Source organism: Miniopterus schreibersii (genome assembly GCF_964146895.1).
Source record: "Miniopterus schreibersii genome assembly, chromosome: 18".
NCBI lineage: Eukaryota > Metazoa > Chordata > Mammalia > Chiroptera > Miniopteridae > Miniopterus > Miniopterus schreibersii.
The window spans coordinates 37,868,747-37,889,994 of record NC_138121.1 but is presented as its reverse complement, the minus strand read 5'-3'; the positions used below and the strand labels follow the sequence as shown (position 1 = coordinate 37,889,994).

Genomic DNA, 21,248 nt, shown 5'->3' with positions numbered 1-21,248 from the left:
GTCAGTGATGGCTTCATTTTGTTTGGTATTTGATTTTCATTTTCAATTTTTAACATTTATTTTTTGCTTTCTCAATATCTACCATAGTTCATTTAAATCTTCACTTGTCACCTGACATATTTTATAAATATGATATTGCTTTAAGCTTTGCATTCTGTTTTATACTTAAGCAATTTTGGTATTTTCTTCTTGAATTTATTTTTTGTTTTCTTGTGCTTTTTCTCGGCCTTGTAGGTTTTATTTGGTAATATAAAATTTTTATGTAGCCAATATCAATAAGCCTTCAACATGTACACTTAAAACCCTGGAATAATAAAATGTTATTGCTGCTCACTAGCTTTCTCCTGAGAGCCTATGGGCTGTGTCAGGATCATATGGAGGCCAGTAAATGGGCTGCCTAGTACCTTTCAGGGAATGAGCTTCCTTTGAAGACATGATTTCTTTCTCTTATAAATGAGACTTTGAGAAGGTTCTGCCATTCTGTGTGCCGGGTGGAGGTGGGGGTATGTATCGCCACTCCAGAGGGGCCTTGTGATGAAGGGTGGGCAGAACTACTACTGCATGTGTTCGGTTTGCCAGATTGAACCAGACATGACAACTAAACTAAGAACCTGTAATCAGGACCAGTACCCTACTTAGAGAATGCCTTTATTAAAATGAATAAACTTGTATTAAATAGCTGACCATAATCTTTGCTTTTACAGTTATTTTTGAGAATGTAAATTTCATCAAACGTCTGAAATTGTTACTTGGAAGCTGTGTGACTCCTGGCTATTGTTTGGAGCCCACCTCCAACTGTCAGCTTTGAGTTCATAAGAAGGGGAACCTGTAGCTATGGAAAGGTGGGAGGAAGATAGATTCCAGGGGTAATAGACTCGGGACTCCAGCTCGACCCAACATGGGTCTGGCTTGTTGCAGAACGGAGAAATACCTTTTTATTGCCAAAGTTTTAGACTTTTTTGACATCTCATATGCACATTGGAAATTCCAGATGTTACCTACTATAAAACAGTGCTTTATGTTTTTCTTAATTCTTAAGATGCACAGCCCTCACAAACAGTGATAGATACATCACTGAAGAATTACGGTTGAAGCACCTGTGGCAGGATGGCAGCTTTATGTCCGTGTGGCACAATACTAGGCGCTCACTTCAGGCCTGAACACAGTATTGGTAGTGATGTAGTCATCGTGAGAATTTCAGCATGTCAGAACGTGCTGGATTTCAAATGGTGTCTAATTGTTTTTGTCAGTATCTAAGCGTCTGTTCCTGCATGTGTCCTTATCTTCCATTTATTTTCTTTTAGGTCTCTTTTATTCAAAACCTTGTATTTTGTGTAGAAAGAGTTTACCGGGTGCCTGACTTTGGTGTCTGGGAAAGAGGAAGCAAATATAATAATGGCAGCACGGAGCTACATTCAAGGTAATTTGCTGATTTCTGAGTTGGGTTTTTTTTAATTTAAATGTGTGAATTTGAATATGAATAAAAATCAGAGTATTAGATTGGAACTGTAGTTTCTATGTTAATTTCATCTCCTTTTTTTCTATATGTGATGCAGATGAAATTCACTTAAAATTAAAGAGTCAGCTCTCTTGCCCTTGAACAGGTGCGGGGAGGAGCGGGTGTCTTTCCCAGCCTTCCAGGGTCAGAGCTGGTGTGTCAGCCTCCCACCCGGGGCCTGACCTTCCTCCCCTCACACAGATGCTCTTTGAAAGTCAAGGCTCGAAATTGCCAGACACCAGCGTGCATGCATCACATGTGAAATCCCTCCGCAGCACAGAGCAGACTTCCACCCTAACCAGGCAGGCTCAGGCCTTTCACATTCTGCGTGACATTCATCATTTTCTAGAAGAGGTGCAATCAGCCTCCAGAGCTTTGGTTTAGTGGGTTTGAATAAATAGCAATGGCTGTCGATTCACGTTAATAGTTTATGAATTCCCTTTCTCCTTAGGGTTAGGGAAATAGTTTTAGTGACTGATTGCACCTTTCAGGTATTCTAAATTTATGCCCTGGAGTTCATCTTTTAACTAAAAAGTGTAGCTCAATGGGTCTTGCCTGTTGCACACTAAAAGATTTGAGAATTTAAAGATGATGAGCTGTAGGTCAGCTTAGACCATTGAGACGTAAATGAAGTAGGGAAACAGTTTAGGAAACACTGGTTAAGAGGAATCTGCTGCTCTGTACTTTTTTGGATAGAAGGACTAATCACAGAAAAAATTAAGTGGATGTAAGATGTTTAGTAAACTGAAGACTGGCTCCCGGTCACTAGCTGTATAATGTCTCCAATGCTTCAGTCTCCCCATCTGTAAAATGAAGGTAATAATAGTTCCTACTTTATGAAGTTGTTGTAATGACCGCATTAACATGCATATATGTTGATATACATGTGTGTGTATGGGTAGATACATGTGTATATGTAGCATATGTATGTGTATGTGGGTGTGTGTGTAGCATGTGTGTATGTGTATATATATATGTAATCACTAGAATACAAGTGTACGCACACACTTCTGAGCCTGTGAATAACAAAGATGGAAACGAAAAGGACCTCTGATTAATGCCAGTTAACTAATATAAAACCATTTTCCTATAAGTTTATGACTTGGACGAGGCATTTCTCTGACAGAGCAGAACAGCAGCAATCAGTGCAGGCGCCAATACCTAGAGGGAAAGATCAGTTCAGACATTAAGCAAATTTTGGCAAATGAAAAATAGTAAGATAACATTACCCTTCAGCCGTCATCCAGATTAAGCTCCCAGTGTTCCAGAGCCTCAGCCACACGATAGAGAAAGGTGGGCTCAGCTAGAAAAGGTGATTTTTAAAAGCTTACCTTTTATCACACCCCTTCTCTGCTTTTTAGTAACCATTTCATATGGGCCAATGCGATCACACTGACATTTTATTATAAAATATCTGAGTAGGGGCTTTTCTGTTTATAGAAACTGTAGTACAGTAAGTCCTCACTTAATGTTGTCAGTAGCTTATTGGGAACTGTAACTTTAAGTGAAATAACACATAACAAAACCAGTTTTACTGAAGGCTAATTGATATAAATGAGAGTAAAGTTCCTATGGCATAGGTCACAAAAATGCCACCGGACTTCTAAATAAGGACACAAACACTTCTGATGTTAAACATCGAGAGAAATGTGAGCTACACAAACATTTAAGAAAGACTAATAAAAAACAGTGAGAGAATGATTTTCCAGCCTGCTTGTTCCAGTTCAGGGCTCAAGGCAGACACTCCCCCCTCCCCACCCCAGACAGAACGCCTTCCGTAGCAGGCCACTTATACACAGGCCACTCATCGGGCTCACCGAACCTGCCCATCGTGGGATGTGGGAGGACATTGGAAACGAGTCCCCAGAAAAACCCACAGACGGGGGACACCATTCCAACTCCAGGGACTCCACCGGGAATTGATGTTATTTCCTCAGCAGTGTTGTGCTGAAACGACATGAAATGAAAGGACGTTATCTGAGACCTGCTGTAAACTCAGAAAGAACCTTGGGTAAAAATTACCATTAACTCTAGAAAGTGAGGATGTTGGAACGTCCCTAGTGAAAAAAACAGAGGCTCCAAATTGCTTTCCTGTAACCAAGGTGTCAGTCTTGACATTGAATCATTAAAGATTTTATTTCAGGGCTTGGAAGGTTATTATGTGATGTTCTTTGCTACCCTTTGCAAGCAAAATTAATATTAATTTTTGCAAGCCAGTTTTATGCACATGGATGGGAAATGAAGCTTGTCATTTAGATTTGGATGATGGGTTTTATACATTTAACATTTTTATTCTAGTTTTCCATGTATAACACTTTACAATTCCCCAAAATAACTTTAAGCATATCTTTTTTCCAAATGATTCTGAGTTCTGATCTCCACAGCCCATTTTGGAAGTGTCACTTCTGTGCCAAAAGGGTCTATTTTGAAGGTGCAGGAGAAGTTGGTCCTCCTGGGAGCAGTGACGGTGGCAGGAGTCCTGGGCATGGATGGAGAGCTACCGCCAGCCAGGATTGAGTCACCACTCTTAGTCTCAGAACTGTCTGCCTGGCTGGAGCTGATCTTGACTACTTAGCACAATACCCTTTTATATCTTAGGCTATTTCTGTAATTCCAGCTGCCCTGAAATAGTGTCTGCAGATCCTGGCTCTAAGTGTACGCCTCCTGCTCTTGCCCTCTGATTGTCTGTGCCATTCTCCTGTGTCTTTGTATATTCAGTCCTGAGCAGGAGCTCGAGAGACAGAGCACAATTTGTCGCCATCACTGAACTATCAGATACGTAGCCGTCCTAGCACCACTTTACCCAGCTAAAGATGCTGTTAGTGGCCACTTTACTCCGTACAGGGCTTGTTACTTAAATTAACTGCTAAGTCTTAAGCCATCTTTGGTGTTCCAGTCTTTGAGCTATGATAGTAGAAGCAACTACCCATCTATTGGGCTTCATTTTATGTATTTTTGCCAGACCGAACAATCCATGAACATCCATTAAAACCACAGGACTCACAGTCCTTTTCCTTTGAGGAGGTATGATTGGTAGCTCAGGGAGCTAAAGCATAGTGTTAATGACAGGTGGTTGTGAATTTAGTTCCCGTACTTGCCAGTTAATTTTTTGGAGTCCAGGTGGGCTTGCAAATCACCTAGTCTAAACCCATTATCTTTTGTAGAAAAGTGTTGATTTATACAACAAATCACTTTATTACAAATTATCTACCGAGAAAACCTCACTTTACTTCAGCCCTCTTAAGTAAACAGTGCAGTAGCACTTCGTGAAAATCAAAGTGGTAAATGTTCTTTTGGTACTGGTCACCTAATATCAATATATTCAATAGCTAATAATGGAATAATCCTCACTCAAGGACGTGCTTAGAGAGAGGAAGGGGGAGAAAGAGAGAGACATTGATGTGGAAGAGAAACATCAGTCAGTTGCTTTCTGTACGTGCCCCAACTGGGGATCAAACCCACAACCCAGGTATGTGCCCTGACTGGGAATTGAACCAGCAACCTTTCTGTGCACAGGACAATGCTCGACCAACTGAGTCACTCCAACTGGGCTAGAATAATTTTCTAAGAATGTCTTGTGCTAGGTAAACATTTTCAATTCTAACAACACTATGTGTTATATTTGCCAATGAGAAGATCACTTTAGGAGTGTGTTTCATTTTCTAAATAGCTTGCTGTTGCCAGAGATTTAAATATACAGTGGGATAATAAATTAACATATTTGTACATTTCAATTAAGTCCAATTATTTAGCCAGTTGCATTGGGAAAGAAGATTAAACTAGAAAGAATTTAACATTTCTTAGTCCGGGTACAGTGTTTGTTTCTTTTGTAATGCTTTAATTAGGAGACAATTTCCAAATTCATCCGGTAGCTGTCTTTCTGCACCACTGTCGAAGATGGAACCCTGGGCTAGCTACATTGTATATCTCCTGCAGTGCAGAATTTCTTAGGTTCTTGCTTTTTGAATAAGTTATTATTCATGCAGTCTTAAAAACACGTGTACCTCACACTGACAGTGGAGGTTTTCTGGTATTACTCAATTAAATGCATGTAAAAGTTTATACATTGGGAGCTAACGGAGAACTTCTAGGACCTCAGGGACACACTCCTAAATAAGCAGATGAGCCGACAATGAATGTTTCTGCATGAGCTGTCAGAATGCACACCCCCCGGGCTCCCTGCTCCCTAAGGTCTAGCAGCCTAGATGCCTGTGCCAGTACTGCTGGCTTTCATTTGCAGTGTACAAGGCTAAGTATGCGCAGCCAGCCCACTTGTTTTGGGTCCACGGTAGAGTTAGGGACTCTACTTAGGTTGTTTTCTGGTTACCTATTGTTGCAAGAAAACCACCCAAATGTAGAGGCACAGAACTCTCTCTTATTACGAATTCTCGTGGTTCTGAGGTTTGACGGGGCTAAACTAGCATGTGCATGCTTAGGGCCTCTTACATGTTTGCTGTCGGCTGGGGCTGGGGCTGGAGCCAACTTGAAGGCATCCTCAGGTATTGGATTGTTGACTGGAACCTGCAGTCCCAGTCAACAGTCAAAACCTCACGTATGACATACATGAAGTTTTTCCATACAGGCTTCCTGGCCGCATGCTGGCTGGGTCCCAAGGTCCAACATCCCAAAAGAGAGGGGCGGAAGTGGCTGGGTTGCCTTTATGATCTAGTCTCGGAGGTCATGCAGTGTAACTTCCAGCACATCCTGTCGCTCAGGGTCAGTAGCTAGGCCATGTCTGGTCGGGGAAGTTCTTTTTTGATGCCACATTTTTTTAGCCTTTGTGGCTCCTGATGAGCAATTCAGACTCATTCAGTTGTTTTCCCCTGCAGGTCAAGCGTCTTCTCTGGCTACTTTCAAGATGTTTCCTTTGTCTTTGGTTTGCAGAAGCTGTGATGTGACCCAGCATGTATACTTTCATTGCATTCTGTTCCGGTTTCACTTAGCTGCTTGAATCTGTAGCTGTACTGGAAAGTTTTTGCCATATTTCCAGTACTTTTTTATCTTGCCCTGTTCCTTCGTTCCTCTAGGAAGTGCAGTGACATGAATGTTCGAGTCCTCGAGGCTCTCTTTATTCTAGTCTGTTTTCTCTCTCTTGTTTGTATTGGATAATTTCTATTGTTTTACCTTCCAATTTAGTTATGCTTCTGTCTCCTCCATTCTGACACTGATCCTGCCCACTGAGCCTTTTATTTTGATTACTGTATTTTTTGCTTCTGAAAACTTTGCTGATACTTTCAGTTTCTTAGCCGAGGCTGGCTGTCTTTTCCTCTTTTTCATTCATATTCATAATTGCTCACTGGAGCATTTTTATCATGGCCACTTTAACGTCGTTGTCAGATCACTCCAGCACCGCCTGCGTCTCAGCTGGCATCCACTGATTGTCCTTTATTATCCCGCCGGAGATATTCTTGGTTCCAGATATGATGAGTGATTTTTTATTGAGACAGGGACATTTTGGGCATCATATTATAACACCATGGATCTTATTTTAATTTTTTATTTTAGCTGTGCTTTTTGACACCACTCTGATGGTCAGGGGGCAGGGCATTGCCTCATTGCTGCTAGGTGAGAATGTCAGGCCAGGTTTTTGCCTACAGCTGAGATGGAGACTCCTTGTCACTGCTGGGCCTGGGGGAGATGTCTAGCTCCCCAGGTGGCCTCCATGGTGCATCCCTGGTAGAAGGATAGGAGGGCCTCATTACTGACTCCCAGTTAGCCTCTGCTTATCTGACAGGGAAATGGTGTGGCCCCTCTATAGTTGGCATCAGTGGAAGTTCTGACTCCCCAGTGACCTCCTCTGATGCCATCCCGGCAGGAATCAGAGGGTTACCTCATTGCCGATGGGCAGTGGAAGTCCAGGGTCTACAGGGGATCTCTACTGACACTGAGGTATGAGAGGGGAGACCTCTGACTACCCATCGGAACTAAAAGTCTGGCTTCCTCCTTGGACCTCTCTGATAGGCATAGCTAAGAGGGTTGGGGGTCTGGTGCAAGTTCCTCATTGCAGATTCAGGGGTGTGGCAGTCCAGGATTCCCACTCAGCCACAGATTTTTCTGAGTGCTCATTGTCTGAAAGTTTTCTGTTTTGCTAGACTGCCCTTTTTCAGGACCTTTGGCTGGAGGGAGCAGGCTTTTGTGGGACCTTTTTTTTTCTGTATGTGCCTGCTGGTGTCCCCTGGTTACTGCGTCTTCAGCTCCAGCCTGTATACCAGAAAGGGAACGGTTCCTGGCCAGCCTGCTTTCCCATCCTCCTGAGCCTTTCTAGCTTTGTCTGTGTAATACCCAGGACTTTCAGCTGCTCTTAGGGGGAGGAATAGGGAAAACTGTCTACACCCCTTTCCCATCTGTGCATGTTAAGTTTTTCATCTATTTACCATCCTGTAATTCAAATACTGCTTACTGAGGAACATTTCACGTAAACAAGCCATAGAAAATGTAGGTCACGATGACACGGACAGCTCAGAGCAGTGGTGCTCAAATGTGGAGTGTGCTCAGGCACCTGGAGGGCTTCTGTGCTGAGAGTGGGCCTCTCCCGAGGAGGGAGAGCCACATTGCTAACGGGTTCTGGGCTGTGCTGCTGCTTGGGGACCCCACTCTGTAGTCTGTGCATTGGAGACATGCTGAAATGCTGACATCATTAATTATGTTTGCTATTCATGGTGTATGAGTTTGCTTTTAGAAAAAAATTGCAGTAAGATAAACTGGGTATGAGGTCTAAAATATTTAAAGGTTTTTATAAGATGACAGTGTCCTATTTTTTATTTTATTTTTTATATCTTTATTGATTTCAGAGAGAGGAAAGGAGAGGGAGAGAGAGAGAGAGATAGAAACATCAATGATGAGAGAGTCATTGATCGAGCCCACAACCCGGGCATGTGCCCTGACCGGAAATTGAACCCTGATCGCCTGGATCCTAGGTCGACGCTCAACCACTGAGCCCCGCCCGGCTGGGCGACAGTGTCCCATTTTTAATGAAATTTGGGTCTTCTCGTTTTTCAGTACTCTTGTATGTGGTATTTGAGAGTTAAAAGAAGTACACATTTTATTACAAAGAGAAGACAACAGCAAAAAATGTGAGGTATGCTGGTTAGTTGTGAACATACAACAATGGCCATTTTATTACTCCCTAAGCCAAGAGCACTTGAACTTAGGATGTGTGAGATCATTTTTTAAGGTTCAGATTGACATCAGAAAAGCTCTTTTATTGACCTGAGCTGATAATGCCCAGCCCGGTTCTTACTGTGCACGCAGCACAGCGTAACACCGCGTCCTCTGAAGTTCACCCTTCCTCCCGCGTTAGTGAATATAAATGATCCCAGAATTAAAACTACTCCCATCAATCGCACGACCATTTGTCTACGTCAAGGTGAACTTAGAAGTATTTTCCCCAAAAGATCACTAACTATAAAAGAGAAAAATTAAAACAGTGAAATGTCATTCCCAACTCTCTCAGACGTTCTTCTTACGGAAATTGTTACAAGTGTTAATGAAGAAGCTTGCTTGTGCACATTCATCAGATAGTGGTTCTTATTTTGGGGCCAGAGTTTTAAAGCATTTCCTCTTCTCTTTCAGCTCTGTTGGCTTAGCAAAGGCAGCTCTAGAAGCAATCAATGGATTCAACCTCTTCGGCAACCAGGTGAACAAAACAGCTGCAGCAACAAACTTTGACTATTTTTAAAATTATGTGTTTAATTAATTTGGCCATTCATTAACCAAGTCATTCCTTATGATCAGAGAGTGTCTGAAATGTATGTAGCATAGACAGGCTTCCTTTTGAATATGATTTGCCAATTAAATTTTAGTTTCCTAACTGAAAAACATTGCTTAATTTTAAAAAATCTTTTGGTAAAAAATTCTCACTATCTTTGCTCAATAGCTTTCCCCTCAATTCTCCTGATGAGCTTTCACATGTTAAAATGTCTCTGGCATTATGTGCCGAGTATTTTCCATGCCTTTTTCCATGTTGGTTTCAATGCCATGTACATCAATGTATAGCTCTGTGGAGGGGAATTTGAGTAACATGTATAGCCAAATAATTGCCAGTTTTGATCCTAGCTTAACCCTCACCTGGCTGTGAATATGTCTAAATCTCATTTTCTTTGGAATGAAAGGGAAACCCTGAGGGTCGCTTTAAATTTTCATAAGATCTTTAACCAGTTTCTGCATGTAATCAAGTAACCATGGATTGAGCTGATGATGGAAGGGTAAAAATACAGGGTCCTTCTCTGGATCAAGAAGTAGGCTAATTTTCTTTAGCAATTTTTGTAAAGATTTCTAATATGGAATGGCAAAGGGGACTACCAGCTGATATTAAAATGAACCCTAAGCTCTTAAATGCTAAGTCAGCACAGATGCATTTGAGGAAGTTATACAGACATGCAAAATGTGACAGTTCCTGTCATGCAGTTATAACACTATGTACCTAAGTGTTGAGTGTAAGACAGTTTCTAGTGGTAGCACAGCTGTCTTCCCCTCCTTAAGGACACAACTCTCGTCTTCTCACTCCCACTTCCCCTGGAGGATGGACTCTGCTCACGTCCAGGATGGGAAGGGTGAAGAATGACACTGACAAGGAAGGACTGGGGAAAGGGGAGCAGCACCCCATTCTGGGTGCTCACTTGGCAACCCTAAATCACCCACTGCCCACACTTCCTCTCTCGTGGAGATGTGGGGGTAAGAGCCTATGGGAAATCTTGAGTGTTAATATTATGCCCCCCTAGAGATTCTTGGTGCCTCTGGCACAGACCCCTTGGCTTATATCAACATTTCTCTCTTCCTGAAGAGTCTAGTACTCATGGATTCCACGTGTATCTTTTAATATTTTTATTTCCTTTTCACCCCTTCCTCACTGTTGATACATCATTTAAATATGTGTGTGTGTGTAAGATAGAGAAATAGAAGGGTAGGTAGGAAGGAAGGAAGGAGTAGGAGGGTAATATGGAATAAATAATGGCATTATAGCCTTCCTTACAATAGCCAAGAAAGATGAGAGCCACCTAAGTGTCCACTGATGGATGAATGGGTAAGGAAAATGCGGTGTGTGTACACACACGCGTGCGCGCATACACCCACACACATGCATGCACACACGTGCACACACGTGCACACACATGAATATTATTCAGTCATAAAAAAAGAATAACATCTTGACAACTACAACAACATGGATATACTTTGAGGGGATTATGGTAAATGAAGTAAGAGAAAAAAGACAAGTACTGTATGATCTCACTGATGTGTGGAAAGTAAATAAAACCAAACAAAACCCAAAAGCACCAAGGTGGTAGATACAGAGAACAGATTGGCCGGCCATTGCCAGAGGTGGGGGTGGGGGGTAAACAAAATGGGTGAAGAGGGTCAAAGGTACAAGCATCCAGTTATAAAATAAATAGGTCATGGGGATGTGGTGTGTATTTACTAGAGCATAAGCCTGGAAACTCAGCTTGGGAGTAAAGTTGGAGCTGTTGGTCTTAAAGTGTGCTCTTCAGATGGAGTCAGGGTGTTATGGCAGCATCGTGATGATTCCAGGAAGTGGAAGATGAAATAAAATACCCAACATTCTTCAGATGTGCTGATGACATGTACTTATAAGACATTCTTTTATATTCCTGTCTTTAACTGGAGAAGTCACGATGCTGACACAGCTGAGGCCCAAATCTGAAAGGTGATGCCTAGAGAGATTGCTCATGTTTTGCAAAGTGTTCAAAGCAATGCAGACATACGACTTCCCTTTGAAATTTGCAGGCCTAAAATGAATGTGTCTGACCATTTAAAGTAGGTGATAATTAATTCCATATGTACATTCTTCTTGATGATGTTTTTAAGAATTTGCTTCTGAATACAAATAGCTGCCTATGGCCTTGGGTGATTTTTATCCTCAAGTAAATCTGGGCCATATGCCTAAAGCATGGTCTTTTTTTAAAAAAGATTTTTTATTGGTTTTAGAGGGAGAGGAAGAGAGAGGGAGAGAGAGCAAGAAACATCGATGTGAGACTGAAACATCGATTGGCTGCCTCTTTCACGCCCCCTACCGGGGACCGAGCCTGCAACCTGAGCATGTGCTCTGACCAGGAATGGAACTGGCAACCTTTTGGAGCACAGGACTATGCCCCGCCAACAGAAACACACCGGCCGGGGCCAGCATGGTCTGTTTTTTAAGAGCACAGCAAACAATAGTTAACTGGCCTTTGCTTCAGTGTTAAAATATGGTGATAGTATGAGATTATTTTTCTCTTGCACATATGTCTTAGAGGGTGACTTAGGAAGAGACCTGAACAAATAAGCCATTTATTTTTGGCCAGAAAATAGAAGTTGGCTGTTTATATTAGTGGAATAATGGCAAGAATTGCCAAATTTGCCATTTCACTTCATTATTTATCAATTATCCTACTTAGATTGTGTCTTTAAATTTTAACTCAAGGCACACTGATGTGTCATGCAATTAACTTTATTATCAGCCTGAGACTGAAGGGTAAGTCCTATTATTTTGTCTATTAGCAGGCTCCTAACATCTCCTACCCACTCATTTCTGTGCTGTTTTTTCCTAACCCCCCTTCTTGCTCCCCAGATTCAGACCCTAGCTGTGGTCCTCACCTTTTCTGTGGCTTGGTCCAGGTTCCCTATTTTATTTTCCTCCTGTTTTCAGAGGTCTGTTACCATCACTGTTCTTTCACTGGAGCCCCTCGCTTGGTCCACAGTCGTGTGTTGTCACAGGCGGCCTTTTTGTGTTGTTTAATACTCATACGGTTCAGGACTATCACCTGGGTCAGCTCCTTGAGAACACAGGTCAAGTTCTGTCTCGTTTGTTTTCCTGAGAGCAGAGAACACATTTCTCTGCAGTGGCAGCTAACACACGAAGCTTGCTCAGCTTGGTTTTGTGAGCAGAGAGAAGTAGGAAGGGTCAGTCAGGCGTTAATCTGGTTGTTGAGAGACAGACGGCCTCTCTCACTCCATGTTCATTGACTTATTTGTCGGAGTTAAAAGAGATTTAAGAAATGGTGTTATGAATGAGAAGTCATTCTACTCTATGAGCTACTACTCATGCGTGGACATGGGTTAAGGGGGAAAATACGGACATTGAGTCTGATATGCAGACCTTGGGCCTGTGACTACTAGGCTTTGAATTTCAGTCTAAGCGATTGATCGATTTGAGGCATTTTAGTTTCAAGGTGAGAGCTGGGATGAGATTTAGAAGATTGTATTGAACCAACATGATTTTCATGATAGCTCTCGTCTTCCTTTCCTTGTGTGGTTTTCTGAGCATTCTCTTGTAATGGAAGCAGTCTTTGTTTTCTAATTTTGTTCTCTTTGATTTTCAAAATATTTAGCTCCTCAGTAAAAGAACAAAGCCATGTTTACTTACAGCCCTGCTCTTGAACACAGAAAGCACTAATGGCTAAAAAGTACATTTTTAAACTCTGTTAAACTTGGTTAGCAACCAATTAACATTTTGTGTTACAGTTGTGTTTTTTTTTTTTTTGTTGTTCAGTTTTTTGGTTCTTACTTGAAAGATATTTTTTGGGGGGAAGTTATATAACTTAGAGACTTCATTTTTAACTCTTGCTGTATTAAACTAAGATTTAGCACCCTTTTTCAGTAAAATGAGAACAATAATATGAAGCATAAAGCCCAGAGCCTGACACAGTGAATACTAGCTCACGTTATTTGCATCGTTATTACTTGAGAGTGTGCTGTCTTTATATTTTAATCAAGTTGTATTTATATGCGTAATTCTAGATTGTATCTGAATTTGTCTAGTTTTATCATATAATCAACATTCTTTATTAGGACTGTACATTGAGGTTTTATGAATCTGAGTTAGTTTTTGCATTATGCCTTGTCAAAAATGTTAGCTAAACTAGAATTTGTATTTTTATTAAACCAAATATCTTTAATTGATTAATTATCTTATAATCAACACATTTTGATTTATAAGAAAACTAAGGAGAAATGGGGAAAATAGAAAAATAACATTTTTTATGATTATAAATGAATATGTTTATTGCAAAATACTTGAGAAATACTGAATGTATTAAAGGGAAAGTTAAAATCTTTAGTGTTAGTTTTTTGTGTGAAATTTCTTTAGTCAAAATGCCCAGCTTTTTCCAAGTCCTTTTTCTCTTTGTCGTTCCAGGGCTGCTCTTGGTCAGTCATATTTGTGGATCTCGATGCTCATAATCGCAACAGGCAAACTCTGTGCTCACTGTTACCCAGAGAATCAAGATCTCATGTGAGATATCTTTATGATAAATTAATATGAGCTATCATTTATGATTTTTCTCTTTGATAACTTTTATATGCCCATAGTAGATTTTTGCAGATTTTTCTAGGGGTTATTTGTCACTCTATTTTTAGAAAGTACCCCAAATGGAATAATTTAATTATTTAAAAATAACTATTGTATAGAAGTAATGCAAGATCTTGATGAAAGAAAGTAAAACCGCCTGGCCAGTGTGGCTCAGTGATTGAGCATTGACCTAGGATCCAGGAGATCGCGGTTCGATTCCTGGTGCACATTCCCCGGGTTTCGGGCTTGATTCCCAATGGGGGTGCACAGGAGGCAGCCGATCAATGACTCTCTCTCATCACTGATGTTTCTATCTCTCCCTCTCCCTCTCTCTTCCTCTCCCTGAAATCAATAAAGATATATATATATATTTTTTAATTTTTTAAAAAGTAAAACCCACAAATATGCAAATAGTAATAATCTCATTATTGCTCCACTTGGTTTTCATCTTAGGTGACACATTTATGTTTATATGTTTCCGCATAGTTTGTATGCATATAAAATATTTTTACTTTACACAACTGGAAGAATGTTCTTCATAATGCTTGATAACCTGGTTCTATGAACAGAAGTGTTTGCATATCAATAAACGTTTCTAAGTATGAATTTTAATGGCTGCTAATTTACCTAAATGTTGGACATTTAGAATGTTTTGTGTTTTTCAGTATTATAAACAAATTGTTATGATAAACTAAGTTGAAATGACTAATTATTGGTGTTACATACTGCCTTAATTAAGATCTTCAAGTGTGAGTTCAGTTTTGAGCCTTGAAAATACTCATTAATGGGTAAAGTTTCATCTCCTCTGTGGTGCCCACTGCACCAGGCCACATAAATGTCTCTGTCCCTCAGGACAGTGCCACTCCCTGGCAGCTGGGCCCTGACTGACTTCTCCCTGGTTCTCCTCGGCTGTTCTGTTGATCATGCCGCTGTGGGCTCTTTCAGTCCCCTCTTCTTCTTGTCACCCCAGAACACAGATGCTGCCCTGCTCCCCTGCATCAGCTACCCTGCATTTGCCCTGGATGATGAAGCTCTGTTTAGCCAGACCCTTGACAAAGTGGTTAGAAAATTAAAAGGAAAATATGGATTTAAGCGTTTCTTGAGAGACGGGTATAGAACATCACTGGAAGATCCCAACAGACGCTACTACAAACCAGCTGAAATTAAGGTATCAAAAAATACCTCACATCAGGTAGCGTAACAAAGTGGTCAGAAGTGCCGACTGAGGACTGACACCTTGGTTTTGAATTCTGGCTCTGCCATTTACTAGCTGTGGGCAAGTAAATTAATGTCTTCATATTTCGTATTATTTGGTCCTATTATTGAGGTTCTTACGGGTATTAAATGGGTTAATATATATGAAGTACTTAGAATGGTGCTCGGCACACAGTAAGCGCTTGGTAAGTGTTAGCTCTCATGACAGTGTGCTCATACCGGGCCTGCGATTCACTGGGTGAGCAGTGTGTCTGCTGCACTGTTAGTCCTTTGCCTGCCTGTTCCGACCACTTGTCTTATGTAATAGGAAATGCCATTTGTGGTCCAGCTTTCACTCATTAAGCAAACACTCTTCTTTTCTGTTTCACTTACACACTTCCCTTTGCAGTATAGTCCCCTAAATATTGAGTTCTAAAACATTTTATATTTCAGATACACATGCATACTACTTTATCTAGATTTATGCTAGCTGTTTATAAGCTGCCCAGGAAACTATAACGCCCCCCAAAAAGGTAAGCGTCATCCACATCGCTGAAGAGTAGCTTGACTGGGTAGAGTGGAAGGTGTAAGTGTGGCGTCACTTTGACTCACTGAAGGTAGGTAAGTCTCGTGAATCTCTAGGTAGATCTCTAGGCCAGGGTTTCTACTAATCTCCCTACAGTGTGCAGGACAGACCCTACAACAAAGGATCACTTGGCCCAAAATGCCAGGAGTACTGCGGTTGTGACCTCACCGTCGGTGTCCTCCTGTGCTTTGGACTGTTCCTCGCAGCCGTCCAGCTGGCGCCCTTACTTCTTGCCCTAACCCTCTCCTCCACCCTTCCAGCTGTCCATCTAGCAGGTACCAGCAAGGAGCAAATCGGATCCTGCTCAGTGCTCACCAGCGGTTCCAGATCAAAGTCTCAGCCTCTCAGCATGACTCCCCAGCCCCTCCCTGGCCCACTGGCTGGGTTTCAGTGTTCACTGTTTCTTCCTCGCTTGTTCTAGAAACACTGCTTGGCTGTTGGTTTCTTTTATAAGCCCGGTGCTCCCTTGCCTCTGTGATTTGTACTGTTGTGAAGCTCCCTTAGCTCACTCCCTGGAGAAACCTCTCATTTCTCATAAACCCTCTCTGACCCTGGGTGTTTTGTTCCCTGGGTTCTAACATACCAGGGACAGACATTTCAGAAGGCGCCAAACTGTCTCCTTCCTCGCCCGCCTCCCCGGTAGGCGGGGAGCCCTCGAGGGTAGGTGTACCACCTGGTCTTTGCAGCCCTCCTAGTTGATGCCGGGCATTGCTAGGTACTTAGGAAATGTTTATCAAATGAACGAAGACTGTGTGGTGGATTAAACAAATGAGCTCTTGAATAGTGAGTCCAGAAAATTAAAACAAAACAATGAAACTACTTATAAAATCGGTCCCATTTTGTTATTACTATAAATCATTTTGTATCCTAACTATGGTTGTTCTACTTAATATGTTGTTCTTACTAATGTGATTGTTCTAATTCGCTGTTTGTGAATTTAAATTTTTTTTTCTGTTTTAGCTCTTTGATGGCATTGAATGTGAATTTCCCATATTTTTCCTGTACATGATAATTGATGGTAAGTGAGCTTTTCTCCTGAAGCTCAGCTACAGGATGTGTTTGAAGAGGAGCCAGAATGAACTACAACCTCTTTCTGCTGCAGAACAGACTGTGCCTCAGTGCCCTTTACCGCTCGGCATGTCACATGCTCTTCTGCTTTCCGACCAAATATTAAATAATTCAAAGAATAACTACTTGGAATTATTTTTAAAATGATACAACTATATTTTCATATTTACAAAGAAGAATTTTTTATGAATAGAAACCATGAATACTATAATCTGTGACACTGTGAATACCTGTAACATTTACACTGAAGAACAGAGAAATTCCAATTAAAATTCAGTTTTCAATTCTAAATGCTAACATGACCTTCTAAAATGGATTTCCTGGAAATATATCACACACATTTTCATTACCTTTTTCAGTTTTATTTTTATCATTTACATAGAAAATTACCAAAATAGTTATTACTGGGCCAGTAGGTTTTTATAAGGTGAGATTTCTGTGGGGCTTACTGGAATTTGTGTTTTATGTTTTAGGAGTTTTCAGGGGCAATTCTAAACAAGTAAAGGAATACCAGGATCTCCTGACTCCAGTACTTCATCAGACCACAGAAGGTAGAGTTGGATTGTTTGTTCATGAAATTCTTCTGAAATATTGCCTTAATGTCCCATCGAAATGTATAAATGATTCCTTTTAAACAGAGCAATTCTCATAAAATTGAAAAAATGAGTGGGGCCTTGAGTGAATTAGAAAGCATAATCTATGAATTTGTTGTAATAAATGTGTTTTTATGAAAGTTCATTTGGCAAGAGAAGGATGGGGATGGGTTTAGGTGGTTGTAGCTAGAGTGATTGCAAAGTGGTTCACCAGGTGGGCAGCGGTTCTTCATCTGTTACCTGCTGTAGCTCCTGTACTGTATGTGTTGTGACAGTAATATGAAGTGACTGACAGAAATGCCGCATTCAGGTGAGTGCTGCCCCTCCAGAGCGCCACCTGGAGGCTCTGCCCTAGCCTGAGGTGATGCCATTTGCCGGGAGTGTTCTGTGTGGTGCTAAAACCCATCCGCTGAGGATGGGTTCAGTATTTTAGAAATGGTTAAGAGGCCCATTCTTATGAGTAGTGTGTTGGTTTCAGTTAAACCCCAGTAGACCCCATAAAAGAACATAACTGATTTTTGTGTGTGAGTACAAAACTAATTGAAGGAATTTCAAAGGAGAAGTTCCAGATATCTTTGGTGTTTGAAACCATTTGCAAGATAAAACTATATATAATATCCTGAATGAACAGCTTTGAAAACATATTTATCTGGAAGTTAAAAATTGTTAGATGTTGGTAAAAAACAGATGGTCTGGTAGACATGCTGCACAAACAGGCAGTGACAGCCCAGAGCCCCTCCTGTCTCACATGAAGTTTGTGGTGTTCCTGTAGGGTTTTCCCAAGTGCCCTAGAGTCAGCATTTCCCACTATGTGCTCACCCTCTAAAATACTCATAACATTAAAGTAGTGAAATGTTTATGGATAAACATTGGATTCCAAATTTATATTATGTCTTTATATTCCAAAGAATCATTGTCCACTATGAGAAATAACATAATGATGTTGTGATGCTGTCATATCTGAAACCCGTGAGTCTGATCAATAGTGGTCTGTTGTGACTCGTGGTGTGTTGTGGTGGCTACGAGAACCACCCTATAGGCTTCATCACGACCAGAGTGGGGTCCGAAATGTTCTCTGTGTATTCAGATATTTTTGTTGGTTTTAGACACAAATATCACTATTGGTTGATACATGAAGAAGGAATTTAGGGAAACTGTGTGATTTTATCAGGAACCTTAAGTTTCCTGTGGGCTGATAGCAAAACTCTCAGAATGTTGTCTCCCCTTTATATCATGCACAGAGTCTAGTCTTTAAATAATAACCTTTTGTTTCTACTAAGGAACATTTTAAAACGGGTTGGTCACAGGGGAAGATGGATTTTTTATCTTCAAAGGTATTGAATGGTAGACATTGGGTTTAATGTTGAAAATGGGGATTTCTTTGCTGTAAGCAGGGGCTCAGGGTTGTAAGTCTTCTTTTAAGATCACCCAGTATCCCATTTGTAAAGCTTCCCCAGGCTAATCCTTCTAAATACAGCTTCTTCTGTGTCTCTAAATATTTGTCTACAGTGTTTGTTGGTTCAATTAAAGGTGCGAGTATGCAGCGTTGTTAAAAAAGATTATGTGGGCATTGCTAGCTGGAGCATAACTTACGCCATCTAGTTAGGGTTCTGGAGTCAGGCTTCTGCCACGTTTTTACCGGCAGATTCTGAAAGGAGCCCCCATACCCCGTTTCCTATAGCCCGTCAAACCCCTTACTTCCTATATACCTCTTGTCTCTCTCTGCTTTCCATTCATAGCCGTTTCTTGAAGGGAGACTTTGGGGAGGACACTGATTGGCTGTATTTTCAATATTTACTTTTACACTCCATAGGTTACCCTGTCATACCAAAGTACTATTTTGTGCCAGCTGATTTCGTAGAACATGAAAAAAGAAACCCTGGTAGTCAAAAGCGGTTTCCTAGCAACTGTGGCCGTGATGGAAAGCTGTTTCTTTGGGGACAAGCCCTTTATATCATCGCAAAACTTCTGAGTAAGTGGAGAAATTTGGGAACATTTTCCCCCCTTGTTATCAAGCCCTCAAAAGTAAGTATGCCTTTGCTGACATTTTCTTGGATTTTGGCACTGTTCATGCTGGTGAGAGGTCTTCGGGGAGTTTCTTCGTATGTAAAGGTATAAAAATGTGTCTGTTTCATTGGATGATTATGGACAGTTTCTGGGAAGACAGTCAAATAAGTGTGGGTTCCACTACGATCATTTAGGGGCTGCCTTCAGCTTCTTGGATGGGTTTCTAGAAGAGGTTATCAGAGCTTTGATTTACTGTCATATCATATACTAAACTCCAGTTTAATGTAATGGTCATCTTTGGTCATAGCCTTAGCAAACCACTTGCCAAAAGGAACTGGTTATCTCAGCGCCCTCTTCTTCCCGTGACGACACATATGCAACCGCTCAGGTAGCCAGGTGCTTCATGGGACCATTATCCATAATTCCTTGAGAGCTGTTGTTCAGCTACTTCAGAAACTCCGGCTGAAAAGAACTGCTCTGGGCACGTGGAAATGGAGGCTAATTTAATGAATACAAAGCAGCCTCATGCGTCTTCCTGCACATTCCTTGCTAGAATTTCAAATGTTACTCGCATTTGCATCAAAAAAGCTATCCTGGTCGAGTAGAACTCCGTCCTGGCTGGAGGCTTACTAAGTGGGCTGATCCTCCTGCTGCCCCTGCCCTGAAAGCCCCTGGCTGAAGCACGGAATTGTTACTGCTGTTCCTGGTATCACTGCAGAAATGCCAGGCTTACTTGTGCTGCTGGGAGAATCATCTTCCCTTTCTTTTTGTGCATTTCATTAGGGAGAATATTCCAGTGTCTGTCCATTAGGGAGAATATTCCAGTGTCTGTCCATTAGGGAGAATATTCCTGTATCTCCCCATTAGGGAGAATATTCCAGTGTCTGTCCATTAAGGAGAATATTCCAGTGTCTCCCCATTAGGGACACTATTTCAGTATCTTCCCATTACGGGTGAATATTCCAGTATCTGTCCATAAGTGAGAATATTTCAGTATCTGTCCATTAGTGAGAATATTTCAGTATCTGTTCATTAGGGAGAATATTTCAGTATCTCCCCATTAGGGAGAATATTCCAGTATCTCTCCTTTAGGGGAGATAGAAAGAATGTCCCAAGCATCACACAAATAATATATAACAGCAAATATAAGCTAACCAAAGAAGAGAGAATTAAGTTAATACTGTTTTCAATTTTCTTGTTTCTTAATGTATTTCTGGGTCTCCATATAAAGTCAATGGTAATTTAAGAACATGTAGAAAAATATTCTGCCATTAAATGGGCAGCTTTTGAAAAGGAGTTCATATTATTTATACAGATTTTGCTTTTATATTTTCCAAAAGAAAAAATACATCCTTGATTTAGTTTTCTTAGCATCAAGCCCAGGTGGTAAGGTTATCTGTGGTTAGAATGTTTTTTTCTCTCTCTAGCACGAATACAAAGAAGCCTTATTGATACTTACAGCCAATACAGATATATTTCAGTAGAGGAGTTGTTAACTTATGTAAGGACAAGAATTTTAACTTCAGACTCATAAACTTCCACTAAGCTTGGAAATTACAAATGAGCCTGATGAAATTCTTCTGTGAGTCTGAGGCTAAAAGATGGTCCCTGGAGAGGGACGTGAGACCTAAACCTCCCTCTTGCTTTTGCTGTGTATCCAGTGTGAGGGTGACACGGCTGGAAAGAGTGCTGTTTGAGCACAGCCTCTTTGTGGAACAGAGGGCTAATGAATTGGGAATGCAGAATTGACCATGCTCTATATAAGCAAATTGAACTTAAAAAAAAAATTGAAAACAGTTTCAGTCAGTAAAATAGCATTGGGCCTTCCTCATGCCGAAATCAGTGTACTGATTGTAGACAGACTTTGAATATAAATAGCATTTTGTTATGTTAAGACCGGAGTGAACAGAAATAGTCCAGGTCATGCTTTCATCTCTGTTTCATGATCAAAAAGACTTCAAGGAAGAGTCCATTTCTCTTTTCTCTGCTGAGCTTCTAAAGAGGCAGCAGAGAACA

General features: G+C 41.0%; 1 protein-coding gene across 12 annotated transcripts in view; it reads left to right on the top strand.

Moving 5' to 3' along the window:
• PHKB (phosphorylase kinase regulatory subunit beta) overlaps window positions 1-21,248 on the top strand; it is a 102,995-nt gene that overhangs the window by 35,795 nt on the left and 45,952 nt on the right. For all 12 annotated transcript variants that reach the window (XM_081118058.1, XM_081118059.1, XM_081118054.1 and 9 more), the window contains 7 exons: window positions 1,305-1,420; window positions 9,071-9,134; window positions 13,632-13,727; window positions 14,755-14,952; window positions 16,525-16,582; window positions 17,106-17,183; window positions 19,039-19,197. In XM_081118058.1, the coding sequence (XP_080974184.1) occupies window positions 1,305-1,420; window positions 9,071-9,134; window positions 13,632-13,727; window positions 14,755-14,952; window positions 16,525-16,582; window positions 17,106-17,183; window positions 19,039-19,197 (769 nt within the window). The remainder of the gene's footprint in view (window positions 1-1,304; window positions 1,421-9,070; window positions 9,135-13,631; window positions 13,728-14,754; window positions 14,953-16,524; window positions 16,583-17,105; window positions 17,184-19,038; window positions 19,198-21,248) is intronic.